This window comes from Marmota monax, unplaced genomic scaffold (genome assembly GCF_021218885.2).
Source record: "Marmota monax isolate L192 unplaced genomic scaffold, Marmota_monax_Labrador192_F-V1.1 WCK01_AAM20220418_F8-fsc00218, whole genome shotgun sequence".
NCBI classification, from domain to species: domain Eukaryota; kingdom Metazoa; phylum Chordata; class Mammalia; order Rodentia; family Sciuridae; genus Marmota; species Marmota monax.
This window is the reverse complement of record NW_026694764.1, coordinates 1,953,520-1,975,269: the sequence shown is the minus strand read 5'-3', so window position 1 is coordinate 1,975,269 and position 21,750 is coordinate 1,953,520. Positions and strand designations below refer to the sequence as shown.

Sequence of the window (21,750 nt, the reverse complement as noted above, 5' to 3'; positions counted from 1 at the left end):
ACCTGGGGCTGCAGCAGCTTCTCCATGGACTGTCATAAGTGCAACCTGATCATGGCTGGGCAGGATGTCGACCTTTCACTTTTTTATTGTTACCTACTGTGTGCCAGATGGACTCCTCAAATATCAGTCATAGTTGAAGAGTTTCAAGGGGCCATCTCTGTCAGGTTTCTCATTATACAGACGGGGAAACCCAGGGAGGGGCATTGCTGATACAAGTCTCTGCAGGGACAGGACATATGTGCTTGGTGACCAGAGGCTAAGCCCCAGGAAAGACGAATCTTATGTGCACAGTGGTTTTACTGTTTTTCACTGAAAAATACAACTGATTCTAAGATGCACCATCATTTTATATACCTCTGAGAAAGAGTTAACAATGTCAATTAAATAACTACATGCCATCCTTTAAGTCACACTCAATTTCAAAGATGTTAGTGTGAAAAAGGTGCATCTTGGAACTGTTAACATAAGATACATTTATGAAATTAATGATCATATAAAATTATATGTGCAGGATTAAAACTGGTTTTTCCTCTGACTCTTCTTATTAAATTTCTCCATAGAGATAATTTTTAGAGACTTTTTTGGGGGGGTTACTGGGGATCGAATCAGGGGTACTTAACCACTGAGCCACATCCATAGCCCCTTTTTTGTATTTTATTTAGAGATAGGGTCTCACTGATTTACTTAGGGCCTCGCTAAATTGCTGAGGCTGGCTTTGAACTCACAATCCTCTTGTTTCAGCCTCCCAAGTCCCTGAGTTTATAGGCATGAAACACACCCAGCATCTCCAATTGGATTTTAATCCATTTGTAATCCCCAGAATTCTCTGCATCCAGGGGCATGCAGAGGGATGCATGCACATGCTGGTCCCATGTGATTCCCAAAATGCCTAGTAGAGGGGATCCAGAGAATAGGGAGGGGGCTCCTAGCCCCAGCTCTGTGCCTGGTCACCCCAGTCTTGGTCCCAGGGCAGGAGGTGGGTTGGGGCAGAGTTTAGGTCCTCTGTGCATCCTTGCTCCCACCTGCTTGGAAGACCCCTCGACTCCATATCCTGGTCTCTGTAGATACAAATATTAACAGCAGCTGCCATTGCTGAGCCTCCTGAGATCCAGGCACTGAACATGTAATATTTCTGATCCTGCCAGCTAGGGATTGGTTGTGGTCATCATTTTACAGAGGGGGAAATGGGGCTGCGGATGGAAAGGGAATGGCCTTGCAGATTTCTGGTGGCAGAGTTCCAACTTGGCTCCTCCTTATATTGGTTCTGAAGCTCCGTCTTGGCTTGCCCTGCACATGCTGTGTGAGGTGGACTTCTTTAGTGGTCATCAAGGTATCTGGTTCTCCCCTCCTCCACCCTCTTGAAGTTGGGCATGACCGTGTGACTTCTTTGGCTGATGAAGAGCAAGAAGCAGCTTATCATTGCTGGGCAGGAGTTTAAGAAGTTTCAGACTGGGTGGGATTTTCTGTGGTCTTCTTTCTTCCTTTGGCGGACCTTGAGGTTTCATTTTGAGATGGTGACATCATGAGGTGGTGGCCCCTTTAAGTGATCCGGATGAATACAGCCTCTTTCCAACCCACTCAGGAGTGAAAAAGAAACCATTGTTGTTTTAAGCAGCTACTTTGTTACCACAGCTCAACTCTATCTTGGGCTGATGGATACACTGGGTGGCCTTGGCTAAGTCTCTTAACTTTCTCCCGTCTCTATTTTAATCTATGCAAAATGTATACACTTAATCCCTGCCCCTTGGAGCTTTCCCAAAGAGGTTTTCTTTGAGGCTTGAATGAAAGCAGGGTATGAGAAGCCTCCGTGTGGTCTGAGGCCGCTGAGCCTGACTCTTAGTCCGGGGGAGCCCAGGGCTGCCTCCCTCACACCAGGACACAGTCTCCGGCTTGCCTAATATATGTGTTCCTTTTGGCAGGTGGCCCTTCCCCGGGCGGCGGTGCCCCCTGGCACCTTCGAAATGTCCTCAGCGACTCAGTGGAGAGCTCAGATGATGAATTCTTTGATGCTAGAGGTGAGTGAACTCTATTCTCACACTATCCACTGTTTGATCTTTCTAGAAGACCAAGAAAGCATCCCTGCTGGGGTTTAGTATATTCCTTCCCACCCGGACAACAGTTCCACACTCTATACTTGCCCAGTCTGCGAGAGCCCTGAGTCAGTGGCTCAGTATTTATCCATTTATTCTTGGAAATGTTGGCTGAGCCTCTAATGTGTGCCAGGAGCTGGTCCAGTGCACAGGAGACTGTGGCAACCAGTGGGCACGGCTGCTGCCTGCATTAGTCTAGCAGGAGAGGCAGGCACCAAACAATGGCACAAAGGAAAATGCAGGCCTTCATGGGGAACGCTGCCATCAGGAGAACAGTGGCAGGTGTTATGAGAGAAGATGAGAGGAGGGCCCCTGAATCAGTGTGGGCAGGACAGCCTTTCTGCAGATCCGAGGAGTAGGAGGTGGCTAGGTGAGGAGCCCACAAAAGACTCTTGTAGATAGGGGAGACAGCAGGTATGGTGGCCCTGGAGTAGGAAAGAGTGGGGAACATTCCAGGCTCTGAAGGAAGACCCGCATGGAAGGGCAGTGAAAAGCCAGGGCAATGAGGCTGCAGGCGCTGTGGCACCCATGGCTGGAACAGGATCTCTGAACCTCGCCCTGGAGAAAGCACAAAACCAAACGGGCAGGCGCTTTAGCCAGAGACCAGCGTGAGCAAAACCAGAGGTGTGGGTGCAGCAGGAGGTGAGTCAGTCTGGAATTTAGAAGAGAACACCCTGAGCTATGCTCCATGGGATGGGTGGGAAGGGGTAGAAGCACCGATGGCCTGCTCCCCAGCCCCGGAGGGTCCCCAGCTCCCACTCGGCCTGCTTGGCCCCATTCCAAGATGCCACCATGTTTAGGGTGTTGACTTATCCTGAGATGGGGGCCAACTTTGAAATGCCTGGCAAACAGGATCTTGAAAGACAAGAAGACCATGACTGAGAAGACATCCAGACCCAGAGCAGGAGCCTGGAGATGCGGTCCCAGCCATGCTATCCACTCGTTCTGTGACCCCAAGCTGGGCCTTAGTTTCCCTGTCAGCTCTGTGTTGCACCTTCCAATGTGGAGAATGCCCAGGTCGGGTGATTTTCAGGGAAGCGTGACTGGGAGACAGGGAGCTGCCCCTGCTTAAGCCTCCCTGTCTCTTGGCTCTGGGCAGACCCCCTGTCCCCCATGACAGTCCTAAATCAGCCCATTTGGGGCCAATTTTCTGCCTGATTGGAGTGGCTGCTGGGGCTGAGTTGCTCCATAGCAACTAACCCACAGTGTGACAACAACAGCTTCAATATTTTTGGTGCTTGGAAGACTTTGGTTTAAAATATTTCTTACAGTTCATCGGGGGTCTGCATTCCCAGCTGACAATGGGTTGCCGCAGGAGGCAGGCATCTGTGGGTGGCATGCGGGTTAGCTCTGTCCCTGGACCCTGCTCACCTGCTTTCCTTTAGAGCAGCTGTGGGTCCTTCTTGCTCCCTTCCCAGCTGGGTGCTATCTCCCTAGGTTTCCCTCAGCGGTTCTCTGCTCACCCCTCCCCTGATGTCTCTGTTCTTTGTGCGGTGAAATTGGCCTCTTCCCTCACTCCTCTCTTCTTGGTGGGCCCTCCTTTACTTTCCGCCCTTGGTCTCATTACCTCCTTCCATCCCAGTGACTTGGGAGGTGGAGGCAGAAGGATTACAAATTTGAGGCCAGCCTCAGTGTCTTAGTGAGGTCCTAAACAACGTAGGGAGACCATGTCTCAAAAAATAAAAAAAAAAAAAGGCTGACCATGTTGTTCAATGATAAAATGCCCCAGGGTTCAATCCCCAGCATCAAAAGAAAAAAGAAAAAAAAAAAAAAAGAAGATGCTCAGTGTCATAGTCATTAGGGAAATACAAATCAAAGCTGCACAGATCTCACCATATACCTGTTAGAATGGCACAAATGACTGACCAAGATGTGGAAGAATTGGAACTTTCCAGTTTTGCTGGTGGGAAGAGACCATTTTGGAAAATAGATTACAGTTAATTAAAAAGTGAATCATACTTAACTAGCAATCCTTCCACTGCTAGGCATTTACCCAAGAAAAAGAGTGTGTGTGTCCACCTGTCGACTGGTCCAGGAACGTTCCCAGCAGCTTTATTTACTCCAGCCCCCAACCAAACATGAGTGCACACAAGTGACGGAGTGACTAACAAACTGCAGCACAATAAGAAGGAATGCACGCATCCAGGCAGCAATGTGGACAAATCTCAAAATAATCACACGAAGTGAAAGAAGTCAGACAGAAACACAGCACACACTACACTGTGTGATCCATTGATATAAAATTCTTGGAAGTGCCAACTAATCTGTAGTGACAGGAGCAGGTCGGGGTCCCCTAGGGGTGATAGTGCACTCTCTTGATTGGGGTGATGTTTTCACAGGTATTTACAAATGTCAGAACTTACCAAACTGTGCATTTGAAATGTGTGCAGTTTACTGAATGTCAATTATACCTCAGTAATGCTGTTAAAAATGGAATCCCCTCCCCCATATAACAAAGGGGGTGTGACAGAGTGGTTGGGGGACTGAAGGAGGTTCCCAGAGGATGTGGCCCTGAACAGGGAGCTGAATAACAAGAACTGAGCCACGTGTGGCTCTGGGGGAAGGGCATTCTGTTCTGTGCAGCAGAGAGCTTTCACAGAAGGAAGGAGCACAGTATCTTTGGGAGATATCAGGAGGGCTGGGTTGGCCCCAGTGAGGGAGGGAGGAGGAGCCTGATTAGTGCTACTGGCCCATTGTGCCAACAGGGGCAACCTGTCTGTGGAAGGAAGTCTGCATCCTGCACATGTCCATGCTCAGGCTGGCCCTTGACACCCCTGTCCCTGTCTTGGTAGAGGACAGAGTCTCATAAGTCAGAATTTATAGTATAAGATGGACCTGCCACAGGGAATTATGCTTGGACCTTGAGTGACTGAGGTCCTAACATGGAGTTAGTCACATTCATGTGCTGGCCACTTCTTCATATTCATGGTGGATGTGTCTCTGAGGTCTTTATACTTTATTATTTCTCAACACACGATCTCCTCACAGCCTGAGTCCCTCTAGGGTAGTTGCTCAATGAACAATTAGTGTATCTCAGATTCCAATAATGGTCTGCCAGATACTTCAGGGTGGGTGTAAGTAAACCTGTTTCCGTTTTAATGTCTTTGTTTTTCCACCATCATAAAGAGAAACAGAAGAAAATCATAATGAGAGACGCTGAGGTAAAGGAGGAAGTAAAAGCTGCATTATTACCACAGCAAATGCCTCCTATTTTAGGGCAAGGATCCTCAGAAGGACTAGAAAATCTTTTATTTTTCACTTCTCTTTACATAAAATATATCTGTTGACCGACTTCCTCATGGCTGTTTTTACCTCCTTGTTTTGCAATGTGCATATGATGGGATTAAAATCAAGGGAATATTACTGTATGGAACACAGATACTACTTTATTTAGGGAAAACAAGTCAAAGGGACGAACATAAATGTAGATGCTTGGTCCAAACATTAGCCCCACTATGGTGATGTGGGGATATCACACACGCGGACACGGCCCTGTTGGTTCTGACCCTGAGCCTGAGTGCTTCTTGACATTAACAGAGCCCTGAAATACATCACGGAGATCAGATCGTGGCTAAAGATCATCACTAATTCTTCTGGGAAGGTGTTGGCATAGGCAATCCGCGCCAGTTGTGTGATGTCACAGAAGTAGCCGTCCAACTCACTGGGCCCACAGAAGAGAAGTCCAACAAGGAGGGCCACCTGTAGTATAGAATGGACAAAGCCCCCCATTCAGGAGAGAGGCCCCAGGATACAGCAGAGACATGGCTTCCTGATGGTAGTCTAGTGGAGGGGGCGCAGATAGCCGCATGATGGTCAAGGCCATCGCTGTGAGCAGGAACATCTCTAAGGCCCAGCAAAGCGCAAGAGGAAGAGCCGTGCAGTGGACCTACCAGAGGAAATCGTCTTTCTTTCCATAAAGAAGTTCACAAGCATTTTCGGGGATGTGACAGAGGAATACCAAATATCAAGGAAGGCCAGGGGGGCCAACAAGAAATACATGGGAGATGTCAGATGGGGATCAAGTCTGGTGGTGCACATGGTAAGGATATTCCCTGGGAGGAGGAATAGGTAGGAGAATAGAAATAGAGCAAATAGGGGTAGTTGCACCTCCCAAGTCTGGGATGGGCCAGTAAGAACAAATTCTGTCGTCCTGGTGTAATTTGCAGTTTTCATTTCTTCAATTAGTTTTTTTTTCCTTCATAATGTGGCTATGAAAAATAAGGAAATGATAATTACTGCAAATAACACTTAACTAGAATTGTATCACCGCTTTCAAAATTGTTGTTATGTTCCCTGTTGCTGAGACTACTACATAGGATATGAATACATTTGGTCACCCTATTTTGTCTCCCCCCCCCTTTTTTTTTAAAAAAAAATTGTTCTAATTAGAGTAGAATGAATTTTGATACATCATACATGAATGGAGTATGACTTCTCATTCTTCTGATTGTATATGATGTACAGTCTATATAATTATATATGCACATAAGGTAATAATGTACAGGCTCTGTAATCATATATGCACATAGGGTAATAATGTCTGATTCATTCTACTATCCTTTCTGCCACCATAGCCCCTCCCCTTCCTTCACTCCCCTCTGTCTAATCCAAAGTACCTCCATTCCCCACCCGCTTATTGTGAATTATTATCTGCATGTATATCAGAGAAAACATTCAGCCTTTGGTTCTTTGGGATTGGCTTATTTCACTTGGCATGATGTTCTCCAGTTCCATCCATTGACTGGCAAATGCCATAGTTTCATTCTTCTGTAAGGCTGAGTAATATTTCATTGTGTATATATACACCACAATTTCTTTATCCATTCATCTGTTGAAGGGCACCTCGGTTGGTTCCATAGTTTAGCTATTGTGAATTTAGCAACATTGATGTGGGTGTGTCAGTGTCGTATGCTGAGTTTAAGTACTTTGGGTATAAACCTAAGAGTGGGATAACTGGGTCAAATGATGTTTCCATTGTAAGTTTTCTGAGGGATCTCCATACTACTTTCCATAATGGTTACAGCAATTTGCAGTCCCACCAGCAATGTATGAGTGTAGGTGCATCCTCAACTATAACCTACTTAGGTACAGAGACTACTCCAACTAGAGTTCTAAAATGATCAAAGATCTAGGTATAAACAAAGGCTTTTACCAAGAACTTGACTGTGAAAAGGTAATCTTAGGGGGAAGTTCCTTGAACTAGCAGGTAGAAGATCTGGGTTCTTGGCCTGACCCTACCCGGGAGGCTCCTTTTGACCATGGACCAGTTAAGCAGCCATGCATCTGCAAAACAAGGATGCCAGGTTTCACCTTGAAGGCTCTTTGCAGCTCTAAATGTTTCATGGGGCACCCAAATGGCCTTGCAAAGCTCTGTCACCATAATGCCCAGGCCCATTTCCTCACTTTGGTTTTCCTCTCCATCATCTCAATAGCAGACATTTCCTCCACGAACATGCATAAGCAAGATGACAGGTCAAGCAGTTGTGGAGGGTGGTGGTGGTGGTGGTAGAGCTGGGTTTATCTTCAGGGTACATCTGGTCCTGGGTGGCTTGACCAAGAACCAAGCATGGGACTCGCTCCTTCAGCAGGGTAGGGATGTTCTCCAGGTTGGGCAACTTCTGCCTTTACCCCTGTCTCAAGTCTCCTCGGTTTTCTTGCTCTCAGTGCTCTGTGCTGGCTGATCCTCCTCTTTGCCATCAAGTAGGAGGCTGGGGCCTGAGGAGCTGGATGCTGGTTGCATAGTCTCACGGCTCGAACTTTCTGGTTTCCCATAGCAACCAGGAGAGGAAGGTGGTGCAGGGATAAACAATCCCATTTTACAGACAAAGACTCTCACCAAGTTGGTTCTCTTAGAGAATGAGGGCAGAGTCTGGTCTTCTCTCAAATTGTGTTATGATCACACAGCCCCTTGGCGTGAAAGAAGCACAGTCAGAGGACCCCATCCTAGCAGTGCCCCTGACAGCCTCCGTCTGACCTCAGTCAAGACTTGAGTCTCTGAGTCTGACTCCTCCTCTGGAAAACAGTAGGTGTAGGAAGCTTTGTCTCTTGGGTGGAGAGGAAGGAAGTCACTGTGGGAAGCTGGATGACTATTCCTGAGCCAAGGAGCCATCACAGAAGCCAATCAAAGTATGTCATAGACCCCCTGCCCTCCCCTGCCTTTCCCCCCACTGTGGGAGGGGAGATGGAGAAAAGAGCCTGTCCCAAAGGCTTCTGGGGATAACCTGAGTGGCAGCTGCCACCGTGTGATGAAGAGAGAGTGGTAGCCATGGCTGTAGGTTAGGGGGAGGGTGTTAGGGAGCACAGTGAAGATGGCCAATCTTATTTTTTGTTACTGGAGATTTAACCCAGCAGCACTTTGCCACTGTGTCACATCCCCAGCCTTTTTTTTTTTAATATTTATTTTTTTAGGTGTAGGTGGACACAACACAATGCCTTTATTTTTATGTGGTGCTGAGGATCGAACCCGGGTCCTGCCCGTGCTAGGCAAGTGCTCTACTCCTGAGCCACAATCCCAGCCCCCTCCAGCCTTTTTTGTTTTGAGACAGGGTCTTACTAAGTTGCTTAAGGCCTCACTAAGTTGCTGAGGCTGGTCTTGAACTTTTGATCTTCCTGTCTCAACCTCCCAAGTCACTGGGATTACAGGCATGTGCCACCACACCCAGAAAGGTGAGCAATCGTGTGACCCAGAGGCCTCTGGGCAGACACTTCTAGGTCCTTGGACAGACTGGTATTGTGGGCCTGTTGATAGATGGTACTGGACAGGTCATCTGGAGGAGGTGACCAAGCCCTTGGCTCCATGAGCTAGAGGTGAAGGCTACCTGGCCTAGGATAAGGAGTCTCCCTAAGTCCTATAAACCCTGCAGAAACCAAGCCCCCCCCCCCCCCCCAGGCAAGAAGAAAGGCTTTCCTTGCAGCACCGGAGGTGGTGCTGAAAGGGCACATGCAGGCTTTGGCCAGGGTCAGAGTCAGGCTGAGGTTGGAGCCAGAGTTATGGTGATGGTGGGTGATGCTCAGCCTGCAGCTTAGTCTGAGCAGGGGCTAGAGTTCAGGGCCAGGGGGACAGATACCAAAACGATGTCCATACCAATGGTCACCATGAGATAATTAGAATGCAGGGAACAGTCATCAGAAGACAAAAGGCAAAGTCAATAAGCAGGACAAGTCATCCAGATGTCCCCTCTGTGGCCTTAGTGGGTCCTGTGGGGAAGCAGCACTAAGAGAGGGAAAGTAGAACAAGGCTCAGAGCTGAGCCATGCAGAACCCTCTGCCTGAACAACTCTGAAAGGAGCCATTCTGTCTGCTGCTTCTGTGTGCACAGGCTTGTGTGTGTGTTTTGTGTGTGTGTGTGTGTGTGCATGTGTGTGTGTATTATTGCTACCACTCAGGGTACAAGCCCATTGTTTTTTTTCTTTCTTTCTTTTTTTTTAATCTTTATACTATCAAAGGGGTTTTTCTTTTTTTTTCTTTTTCTTTTTTTAAAATACATGACAAGAGTGGAATGCATTACACTCATTATTACCCATACAATTTTTTGTAACTCTGTATATAAAGTATGTTCACACCAAACTATGCCATTATACATGTACTCTTTTTTTCCATTGTTTCCTTTATATTTTATTTTTTAGTTGTAGTTGGACACAAAACCATTATTTTATTTATTTTTATGTGGTGCTGAGGATTGAACCCGGGGCCTCGCAGGTGCGAGGTGAACGCTCCACCACTGAGCCACAACCCCAGCCCAGCCCCATTGTTTTTCAAAATAAAGATCTGAAAGCTGAATGCAGAGTGAGTACAGGTGAGAGGTCCAGATCAGGAGAGGGAGACAGGAAAGAAAGTATATTGGAAGGATGGGGCTTGGAACAGCTGGAGAGACAGAATACAGAAAGGGACAGATACTGAGATGAGGGGAGAAGAAAGAGGTTGCCCAGAGAGGGGGACGCTCTGATGGCTTTGCATTCACCCCTGGGAGAGGACTTAGGGCATTGTAGACAACATGGGGTAGTGTGTGAGGAGACAGACCCGGAGCCGCGTCCTCGCATCTCATCACGTCTGAGTTATCATTATGTCCTTCGCACGACTGGCTTCCTACAGGTTGGAGGTCACGACTCCCAGGACACACAGTAGGTGCTTGAGTATCCATTCGCTGTAGACTGGATGTCAGAATGAGCAAATGGAGAGTTGCTTTTGGATAACTGAGGCAGGAGACAGAATTTAAGGTGGGTCACAGGCTGACTACCCTGCTCTGGAGCTGGGACATGATGTCATAGGAAGAGACAAGGGTGTGACTGGAATTAAGAGTGAGTGTTGTGGCCCAACACCACATGCTGGCAGCAGCCGTGGCGATGTGACGGTGGTACCATTTTGTCATCTCACCTCTGTGCTCTTCCAGTGCGCTCATTGCTTTTGACCTATGACGTAGGCACGACTCTGATGTCATTTTTGTAGAGGAGGAAACTAAGGCTTAGAATACTGAAATGACTCGTCTGAGGTCACATAATAGTCAATCTCACACCAGAACTGAGTTGTTAACTTTGTTACTATTCTGCTTCCCCAGGAATAATACTACCTTATATTTATGCACATTATGCACACCATTTTGGCTTGTGCATTTTTTCAAAATTTATTGTGTTTAGCTTGAGAGAGAGAGAGAGAGAGAGAGAGAGAGAGAGAGAGAGAGAGAGACATTTAAGGGAAAAGGTAAACAGAAGTGTTGGAAGGAGGTGAGCAAAATCACAAAGCTCATGGGTAGCAGAGTCTTCCCTGGAGCCTGGTCAGAGCTCTCCCCAAGTGCATATGCTGCTCATGGGTGTAAACCAGTCTCCAGATGGAGCACACCAGACTCAGGACACTCCTGAGTGTACGTGTAGTGCTTGGTTGGTGTTGAGCAGCCAATACAGGAGTCTAGGACAGGCTATCGGGAGGACAGGATTTCAGGACTCTTGAAACAGTGTATCTGGGCTTGCATCCTTCGGCAGTGACCTTGGGCAGGAATTACTCAACTCCTCTGTGCTTCAGTTTTCTCAAAACAGACATAGTAATAATTGTTCGTTTTTAGTGTTGCTGACAGAATTGAGTTAATATTTGGAAACACATCAATTTCACTATGTAGTTAGGATTTCATAAAGGTTGGTCAATCAATCAGTCAATAAAATAAGGCAGGAGGAGGTGTACCAGCCAGAAATGAGATCTGGATTACGGAACTCTAGAGTGACCCAGAATGCTGGACCCAGTGCTTCAGCTCTACCATATTGGTTCCGTCTGCTGGATACGGTTCTTTGCTGGTGCAACGGGCTTCACCCCTCTATCCTCCTTCTCACTCCTCTTCCCCATTTCTTCCCTTCCTCTCCTTCCCCTTCTCCCTCTCCTTCCCCTCCTCCCTCTCCCCCTCTTCCTCTTCCTTCTTCTTCATCTTTTCATGGTACTGATGATTGAACCCAGGGTACTCTACCACTGAGCTATATCTCCAGCCCTTATTTATTGTACCAGGGATTGAACCCAGGGGTGCTTAGCCACTGAGTTATATCCTCAGTCTTTTTATTTTTTATTTTCAGACAGGGTTTCACTCGGTTGCATAGGGCCTCACTAAGTTGCTGAGGCTGGCCTTGAACTTGTGATCCTCCTGCTTCAGTCACCTGAGTCAGTGGGATTACAGGCTCGAACCTCCCCTCCTAACACCCCTTTATTCTTTTTTTAATATTATTTTTTAGCTGTTGTTGGACACATGCCTTTATTTTATTTATTTTTATTTATTTATATGTGGTGCTGAGGATCAAACCCAGTGCCTCGCACATGCCAGGCGAGTGCTCAACCCCTGAGCCCCAGCCCCAGCCCCCCTTTATTCTTAACTATCATGAGTTTGGGGTTTTTCCTCAATACCCTTTGATGTCTGTTCTTTGAAGGTGGACACACATCTTGCCACGGGGAAGGCCTATGTCTTTGGAGAGCACCCTTCCCTGTGGGTCTGTTCTTGAGGAAATGTCTCTACAGGACAGAGACTGTACCATTGGTGCATGTGGGAGGGGCTTCTGTTCAGTGATTGGGGGATTCAGCCCCATTGCTTCTTGCCAGAGTAATCACTAAGCTCAGACGGAGAAAAGATAAGGATAGAAACAGGGCTGAGGGGTGAAGTGGGGGAGAATGAAGGCATTAGAAGGTTCACGAAGTTCAGATGGGGGCTAAGGGTTCCATGCAGCTCAAGGCTTGCTTAGAACCAGGAGCTTTCTGCTCTCCTCTCACTCCAGAGCTTCTCCTGTCCATCTCAAACCCTGACCCACTCAAATCCTGCTGGTGAGTTGACAAAATACCACCTGGTTCTCATCTCAGAGCACATTCTATGCACTGAGATCTTTACACCCATTATCTCATGTAACCCTTGAAAAAACTCAGTGAGCTGGACATGGCTGGTCCCATCTTACTGATAGGAAAACTGAGGCTCAGAGAAGTCGAATGACATTCCTAAAGAAAAACTGCTGGCAAGTGACAAGCTTTCTGCCTTTTAAGAAATACTACTTTCAGTGCCAGGAGTTGAGGTTTCTCTGAGTTTTCAGCTTTTCTCACAACTGGTTCCTTGTTTACTTTCTTACGCTGTCCCATGTGGAGGTCCAGTAGGGTACAGCAACATACCTTTTTGCAATGACACCTTCCTGAATGTCCCATTCCTGTCTATAACGACAGACACATTCAATAGTTGAAGACTACCTCAATTCATGGATGAGATAATAACCCCCTTAGACATAAGTCCCTGTCCCCCTCAACCCTGATCCAGTTAGGGCCACCTATAGATGGCCATGCCTGCTTATGTCCATCTCTGCTTCTTTCCACAGAGGAGATGGCCGAGGGGAAAAATGCCATCCTCATTGGAATGAGCCAGTGGAATTCAAATGACCTGGTGGAGCAGATCGAGACCATGGGGAAACTGGATGAGCATCAAGGTGAGACTCTTTCTCACAGTCAGGGAAAGCACACGCATGTGTTCCAGAGCGGGTCAGGGCTGCTAACTGGGGTTGGGACTCAGGTCTTCTGTGAAGAGTTGTCTTTCTGGGCACCTTTCCTTACAGCATTCCTGAATTCTGTCACCTGTAGAAACTCTCTTGGGGACATCTGTGGGTTTTATTTCTTTTTTCCTTTTTTGGTAGAAAAACAACCCCAGGATATTGCAACCAAGCTTCCTTTGTCTGTAGAGTGACCACTCAGGAGCATGGGGTGGTTAAGGCTGGTGCTGGCTTCATGCTCCTGGTACAGTGAGGCCTTCAGGGTTGAAATCTGCTGGATAAGGCGGTTGCCATTGGAGGAGCCTCTGAGCGAGGATAGGAACCCAGGTCTCAGAGGAGAGGGATGGCAATGAAGGATTGGGTCTTCCTATGGCTGAGTTGCTAAAGAAGTTTATGGATGGGAATTCATGCAAGAGGATGGGAACGTTTGGCCAGGAGCTTGATAAGCTTTTAGGCATCCACCTGTCTATCCATTTGTCCATTTTCCATTACTAATGGAATGTCTAATGAACATCTACCTGGATAAGTGCTTGGTGGGAGGGACCACAGTGATTCACCGGAATCCTCTGCCTCCTGATGTGGGACATGGTGCACATCAAGACATAAGGGTTGGGCTTAAGCTGAGGGTTTTGGGCCCAGAAGGAGAGGCAGGACTTTAGGAGGCAGGAGAGCAGATCAAGGAAGGGTTCCTGACAATGAGGTGAGGGGACCCGACTTTGGAAGGCAGGTAGAGGATGTAGCTGAGCTTACATATGGGGAAACCAAGGCCCAGAGATCCTCAGCTGAGGGCTGAGGATTTGATTAATACTGCCTTGAAGTGAGAAGCAGAGCCAGGGCGAGGATCCCACTCAGGCTGCAGGGTGCTAACCTTTGTGTCTGTGACCCTCAGGCCAGGAGGATCACTTCCACTACATACTCCTCATCTTACTTTCTTCTTTCTTGACGTCTTAATCCCTTTGGTGTTGCTAAAACAGAATACCCGATGCTAAGTAACGTATAAAGAAGAGAAATGTATTTGGCTCCTCATTTTAAAACAACTTGCTCTTTTGATAACTGATCCACTCTGTGCGTTCACATGAATCCCTTCACGAGGGTAGCCATGACCCAATCACTGCCCAGTTGGCCTTACCTCTTAAAGGTCCTGACCCCTCTCAATGCTGTTACATTGGAGGCCAAGCTTCCAGCACACGAACCTTGGGGGACAGACCATATTCAAACCATGGCATTTATTTCCTCTCCTTCCTTTATTGGCCCTGTCAGTGCACAGTCATGGTCTGGACCAGAGTTACCAAGTGAGCAAAGCATCCGATCAGGAGGTATCTGGTGAGATGGTTCTGGCCTAGCCCAAGAGAATGGCCATCTTGCCCCTTTTCTCATCCTCCATCACTGCCTCATTTGTTCGGGGCCCGCCCTATGCCAAAGTACCCATCCTGAGCAATGGGTGAGCCTGGGATGATTTTTTTTTCTCAGTTTATAATGAAGAACTTGGGAGAAGTTATGTCTTGCCTGTGGTCCTCCCAGGCTCCTGATCCTCAGTTCAGAGTTTCCCTTCTGGTCTTCATAGCCACATATTTGCCATTCTCATTGGAATGAGCCATCATTCCAATGGGTCCAAGAACTTGAGAAGGGGCATTAAGGGTACCATGGATTCCAGGTTCTGCTCCATGACCATTCTTGGTCGTCACAAAAAGACAGACCCAGATGTATACTCACCAGTCATCTGGCCATCGCCTCCTCACTCCAAGCCTCCCTTGTCTGCTGAGAAATGTGTGACTCAGACACAGTGTGAGCTCGGGAGAGGGTGATGGAAGGGCGGAGTGAGCTGGGAGGGCTGGGAAGGGCCAGGGAGAAGGAAGCAGAAGGGGAGGTCCACGGGAGAGGCAGTGACTGTAGCTTTGTGGGGTGTGAGAGGTCTGAGTTTGCACCTCGGCCCTGCTATTATGTGGTTTTTGTGGACAAGGAAAGTCACATCACCTCTCTGAGCCCTGGTTAATTCATCTGCAATACGGGGTACCGAAAAAGTGGTGAAAATTAAATGAGATATTACTTGCAAAGTGCACCCAGGAACAAGTAATCATCAGTAGGGAGGAGGGGAAGAAGAGTGAGCCATCTCGTATGAGTTCAGCCCTCGAGAACACTTCATGGTGCTGATTCATGTTTGAACTAGGATGATGCTTGCTTGTGTCCAGAAGCTGATGCTTCATCCTCCCAGTACAGAATGAGGAGGGCGGGGAGGAAGAGGGGATGAGGAAGAGCCAACTAGCCGATTTCCAGCTCCTTCGGAGGCCCGTTTCCCCCTGTGGATTCATGATGGGAATTCCCAGAACACGAAAGAATGCACATTGCTTCCTTTCGTTTCAGTGACCATTTATGGACCACCACAGGGGCCCAACCCTGTGCTAGATATCAGGGACGTAAGGACCAGCAGGGTGGCACTGTCACTGTAGCAGAGTGATGAGTGACTGCAACTAGGCAAGCTGAGTAAAGGGCCTGGAGAGGGAGGCTCTGGGGGTACTTTGGGGAGAGGATTTTGGGAGAACACTCGCTGTGATCTAAACTGGCCATATAAACAGAGCTGATGCTCCTGCCTCTTCCGAGGTTCCTGCCCTTAAAAATGGAGGTCACCCCAGGGGCCACCTCTCGAGGTGGGTGCATTGGCCAGTCACATTTCCTTCATGGGTGCCTCCATTTTCCCCAATGATGACTCCACATCTGCCTCCAGCCTAGAACACTCTCCTGGCCTCTAGCACTCGGTAGCACCCGACCTGGAAGACCTCAGGATCCCCGATGCTCTGCAAATTCCAAATGGAGCTGATCTTTCTTCTTCTTCTGAAACCTGAATTGTGTTTTGTGTTCCATCTTTTCTCTCCTTGATCATTTAATTCATATATCACACACGCACTTTCTGACTCTTCTAATGATTCCAGTTCTCCTCCTGCTCCTTCTCCTCCTCCTCCTTCTCTTTTTCTTTCGGTGCTAGGGTTTGAACCCAGGGCCTTGTGCATGCTGGGCAGGTCCTCTACCACTGAGCTACACCCCTAGACCTAATATCCAGTTCTTGAGGGTGCTGATTCGGGAGGGGGGCGGGCGGTGAACATACATAAGCATGCACTGTGGGTCTTGATTCTCCATTATTTTTTTTTTTTTTTATTGTGAACTCATCTTGGTCACTCCCTCTTCTTTTCTGTGGGAGTCTGTGTGTCTTGGTGCAAATATCCTCCTCGAGACTGGTCTTTTGTTTCTTTCTGCTGGACTTGAGTATTTCACTCATTTTGAATATTTTATATGCTAAATTTACAGCCTAGGGTTTCCACTCTCCATGGGTGGTATATATTTAGACCTTACACCCATATGTGGCACAGGCTTAGGGTGTTAATTACTCATGAGTGACTTTTTTCTTTCTCACTCTCTGTGAATGGTTTCTTTGCTGCTGCCCCAAAGGGATTTGTGTGTGTGTGTGTGTGTGTGTGTTCCTTTATGGATGGAGCAGTCCTTCAAGGATCCCTACTTTAAAGGGGGCTCCACTTTAGCTCCTCATCATCCCCCAGCTGAGGTTAAATTTTGTTCTCAGCCATTAGCCCCAGAGCCTCCATACATTGGATGCACGGATCCTGGGTGTGTCTCAGCCACCTCAGCTTCTGTTTTCCCTCCCCCAGTGCAGTTCCCTCTGATACTTGGTCTTGTGTATTGTACATTATTTTAAGGTTGGTTATATATTGACACTTTGGGGGTACCTATTGCCCAGCACATATGTATTTCTGTGGGGAGGAATCCTCCTGCATCAGCTCAGTGCACCTTATTTATTATTGTTGTCATTTGACAATGGTTTACTATTTTTTACTTAACATTTTTTTGGATTGTGGTAAAATAAATACATGTAACAAAATATACACTTTTAACCACTTGAAGTGTGTACTTCAGTGGCATTAAGTCACGTTGCTGTATAGCCATCATCAATCACCATCTACCTCTAGAACTTTGTCATTATCTCAAACTGAAACTTCTGCACTCCTTAAACACTAACCAACCCCCGGTCCCTCATAACCACTGTTCTGCTTTCTGTCTCTCTGAATTTTACTTTCCTGGGTACCTCTATAAATGTGATCATACTGGATTCATCCTTTGGTATCTGGCTTATTTCATTTAGTTTAATGTTTTCAAGATTCATCTATGTTGTAGCATGTGTCAGTACTTCCTTCCATTGTGTGGCTGAATAATTTTCCATTGGATTTAGCACATTGTGTTTATCTGTTCTTCTGTCAATGGACATCTGGGTTGTTTTCATTTTTTATCTATTGTGACTAATACTGCTATGAACATTCGTGTACAAATATCCACCTTATTTCTTGACTATATTATTGTTGGGGAAAAAAATCAAGGAATACAAATAAAAACCAAAGTTGTCCTTAGCTATCCCTTCAATTTCAAAACCATTCCTTCAAGTTCAGACTTCATTGCAGAATTTATGGATGTGGAAGGCATCACTCTGGAAGTAGATAAGATTAGACATTAATATTGCAGCTTGCTTCAAAAAAATTTAACAGTAGATCTTGGTGAGTCTTTCACTTCTTTTCATAAATGTGTACATATAGATTCACCTCATTCTTTTTACCTGTGTTACCATATTCTGTACAGTAGACATGCCATAATTTATTAAGCCATTCTGTAGTGGGAAGTCATTGAAATTTTTCATTATTAAAAGAATGTTGTAGGGCTGGGGATATAGCTCAGTTGGTAGAGTGCTTGCCTCTCATGCACAAGGCCCTGGGTTTGATTTCCAGCACCACAACACACACACACACACACACACACACACACACACAAAAGAGGAAGAAGAAAAAAGAATGCTGTATATGTTAGAAAATAAACATTGAGTTCAGTGCGGTGGCACACACCTGTAATCCCTGTGGCCTGGGAGGCTGAGGCAGGAGGATTGTGAATTCAAAGTCAGCCTCAGCAATTTATCGAGGCCCTAAGAAACTCAGTGAGACCCTGTTTCAAAATAAAAACACTAAAAAGGGCTGAGGATGTGGCTTAGTAGTTAAGTGCCCCCTGAATTCAATCTTCAGTACCATTTCCCTACAATGTTGACAGAATTGATTGACAATATTAAGCTTTAAAATTTTTTTCTGATTTATTAGTGAAACTATCTTCTTATATTTTATTTTTACTTGATTTCTAGTAAGGCTGAACTTCTTTTCATAAATGTGTTGACCTACATTATTTTCTTGTTTTTTTTATTTCTTAAATATAATTTTTGCCATATTCTATTGGATTATTTATCCTTTTCGTATTTCTTTTTTTTAAATATTTTTTAGTTGTTGATGGACCTTTTTATTTTATTTATTTGTATGTGGTGCTGAGAATCGAACCCAGTGCCTCACGCATGCTAGGCAAGCACACTACCACTGAGCCATAACCCCAGCACCTCCTTTTCGTATTTCTTTTAGGAAGTCTTCTTAAGTATACTGGATGCAAGTTATTTGTCTGCTATGTATTTAAAATTTTGTCACTCTGCTGAGATTTCTTATTAGCTCTAATAGTTTGTTAGTTGATTCCTTTGGGTTTTCCAGTGAGACTGTGATATCACTTAAGAGTCTTAACAGTTACATCCTCAACAATATTTATACCACTTACTCATTTTTTTTAAATAATTGCATTGCATAACCATCTTAGAATTTTGCCTATCATATTTATGTCCATCACCATAAGGGGGAGATCCATTGTTAATACCCAAGACCACAATTCACAATGAAATTATAACGCATAAAAGTGCAGCATAAATACATCTATTGGATAGGATTTCCAGATTAACACCAGGTACCAGAAGTGGTGGCAGGCTTTCTTGTTTGATCATATCTATATTGATGATATAAGGGAACTATCCTAATATTTCCCCAATAAGTATTGCCTCTTGCCCTAGTGTTCCAGAAAGATTCCTTCATCAAGTTGAAAAAATTAACTCTGAAAGTTTACATCTTTTCTCCTTTCCCTCCCTCATTGTTTGAATCCACCTCCTCTCCATTATTAATATGTTTTGCCAAAAGTTTACCCATTTTGATAATCTTCCAAAGAAATAGCTTTATTTTTTTAACCAACTCTATATAAACTCTGTTTTTAAAAAAAATTTAATTTATGTAAATTAGTGTTGCTTTTGTTTCAACACTTCTTTCCTTCTACGTTCTTTGGGTTTAAGTTGTTCATAACTTTCCAAATTCTAGAGAAAAGAGTTTTTAGGCTTTTTTTGTTTTCTAATTTACTCATGCATGGGTCCCTGCCAAGGCCTTGGAGGGCCCTAGAAAAATGTTTTTAAATTCTGATAAATTTTGCAAAGGTAAGATATTTTGATTATCCTTTTATATAAAGGGGACCCCAAAATTACATAACCTTCAGTTTCCACAAAGCCTGGATTCAGATACTTTGGCCACATGCCACAGGAGTTGGTTAAGTAACCCTCCTTCTCACTGTGGGTCATTTCCAAGTAGTTCAAAATCTCCATTTTTCTCCTCTTGACCTTAAGAGTTATTTAGAAGCATTTACAAGACTCCTGGTGACTTGTATTTTTTTTTTCCTTGTTAATTTGCAATTTTATTCCTTTGTGATTGGAGAATGTGACCTGTAAGTGCTATTCTTTTAAAGTGCTTTCTTGTCTAAAACTGGTGTGTGCGAATGAATGTCCCATGAGTTTTAAAAAAGTTATCTTGCCTCTATATAGTGGGTTCCAATCTTTCTATCTCTTAGGTCAAACATACCAATCAATATAGTTTTCTTCTTTTCTTTTTGGTCTTTGATTCACATGATCAACTTTCTTATACATCCTTTTTTTGTATTTCTAAAAATTTACATATTTAACACACTTAAAAATGAGTATTTTTCTATCAGGGTCTGGACTGAGTCGGTATTCTATATTCTATTGCTGAATAAGAAGAGACCTTGTTATTCTTTTTTGTCCCCTGTTCATTTGGCTCCAGGTTTTCAATTCTTATTTCACCTTAATGTTAATATTTATTTTTTTCTTTTGGGGAGTTTCCCCCCCCATTATGGTGATTGTGAGGATGACTTCTTTCTCCTCTTCCTCCTCTTCCTCATTCTTCTTTTGTCAAATATACTGAGGTATGATTTACTTTTGGTAAAATTCATCCTTTTTAGTGTTCAGTTCTCATGCTGCTTCTGATATTCCATGCATTCCCCTTCATTTACTTCTTCTTTTCATTAGAACATCTCCTCATTCTCCAGAGAGGGACTGTGGACAGTAATTTTCCAAGTCCTTGTATTTCTTTTTTTTTTTTAAATTTTTATTAGTTGTTGATGAATTTTTTTTTTTTTTTTGGTTTTACTTATTTGTATGTGGTGCTGAGAATCAAACCCAGTGCCTCACTCATGCTAGGCAAGCACTCTACCGCTAAGCCACAACCCCAGCCCACCAAATCTTTGTATTTTTCCCCAGCCCTTTTTTGTATTTTATTTAGAGACAGGGTCTCACGAAGTTGCTTAGCGCCTCACTAATTGCTGGGGCTAGCTTTGAACTCATGATCCTCCTGCCTCAGCCTCTGAGCTGCTGGGATTACAGGCATGCACCACCACACCTGGCTGTGCCTTCTCATTTGAATGCAAGACTGCATCCATAATCATGTTCTCATCTGCCTCTGAAGATGTCCTCCCATGGCCTCCTTGCATATAGTGTCGTTAGCGAAAAGTTCTAGATAAATCTGATTCTCATTCCTTTGTGGGTAATCTGCTCTTTTTTTTTTTTTTTTCCTCTCTCTCTCTCTTCTCTGAAGCCTTAAGCAGCTAAATAAATCTCTGTTCTTCATCTTCTGAGACCACAGTGTTTCTGTGTGAGATTTTTGTGGCTGTTGGTTGTCATGCTCGCACCTGGTCACACTCTTTCATTACTGTGCACTTTTTTTTTTGTTTCTTCTAATATTTCTTTCCTTGTTTTATCAATCACTAGACAGATACTGGAATTTTTCTAACCAGGTGTCGACTTGTCCTAATTCTCATTTCTTGGTCCTAGTTGAGTTCTGGAAGTTTCCTTGGCTCTAAACGACAGCTTGACCATTTCCTCTTCATCAGTTTTTTTTTTTTTTCCATTCTGCTGCTCAACTCTTATGGATTATTTTTAACAATCATCTGTTCATTTTCATATGCTCTGGTTGGTTCTTTTGGTTGATAACCCAACATTGATTCATGGAGCCCAAGGGCTCACTTTATGTTTTCTAAGGTCTTTTTTTGCTTGTTCTATTTTCTGAGTTCTGGTAGACTAGAGAGCAACAGGAGTAAACCATACATTTAAGACTGGATTAGTTAGCCAAGGATCACAAATGGCATTTGCATTGAACAGGAGCTGCCTTGATTCTAATTCTCTAAGGAAGCATACAACTGTCGTTAACACTGCCCAAGTGAAATGTATCTTGCCCAATTCTTTTATTTTTTAATTTAAAAAAATTTTTAAAAAATTTTGTTCTAACTAATTATTCATGACAACAGAGTACATTTTGATTCATTGTACACAAATGGAGCAAAACTTTTCATTTCTCTGGTTGTGCATGATGTAGAGTTGTGCAGTCATATACATACCTAGGGTACTGATGTTCATCTCATTATACTCTCTTTCCTGCCCCCCTGTCCCTGCCTGTTCCCTTTTGCCCAATCAAAGTTCCTCCATT

General features: G+C 44.9%; 1 protein-coding gene across 1 annotated transcript in view; it reads left to right on the top strand.

Moving 5' to 3' along the window:
• Pitpnm3 (PITPNM family member 3) overlaps window positions 1-21,750 on the top strand; it is a 94,463-nt gene that overhangs the window by 15,859 nt on the left and 56,854 nt on the right. Inside the window, exons 2-3 of the mRNA XM_046425056.1 lie at window positions 1,920-2,015; window positions 12,914-13,021. Coding sequence (XP_046281012.1) covers window positions 1,920-2,015; window positions 12,914-13,021 — 204 coding nt within the window. The remainder of the gene's footprint in view (window positions 1-1,919; window positions 2,016-12,913; window positions 13,022-21,750) is intronic.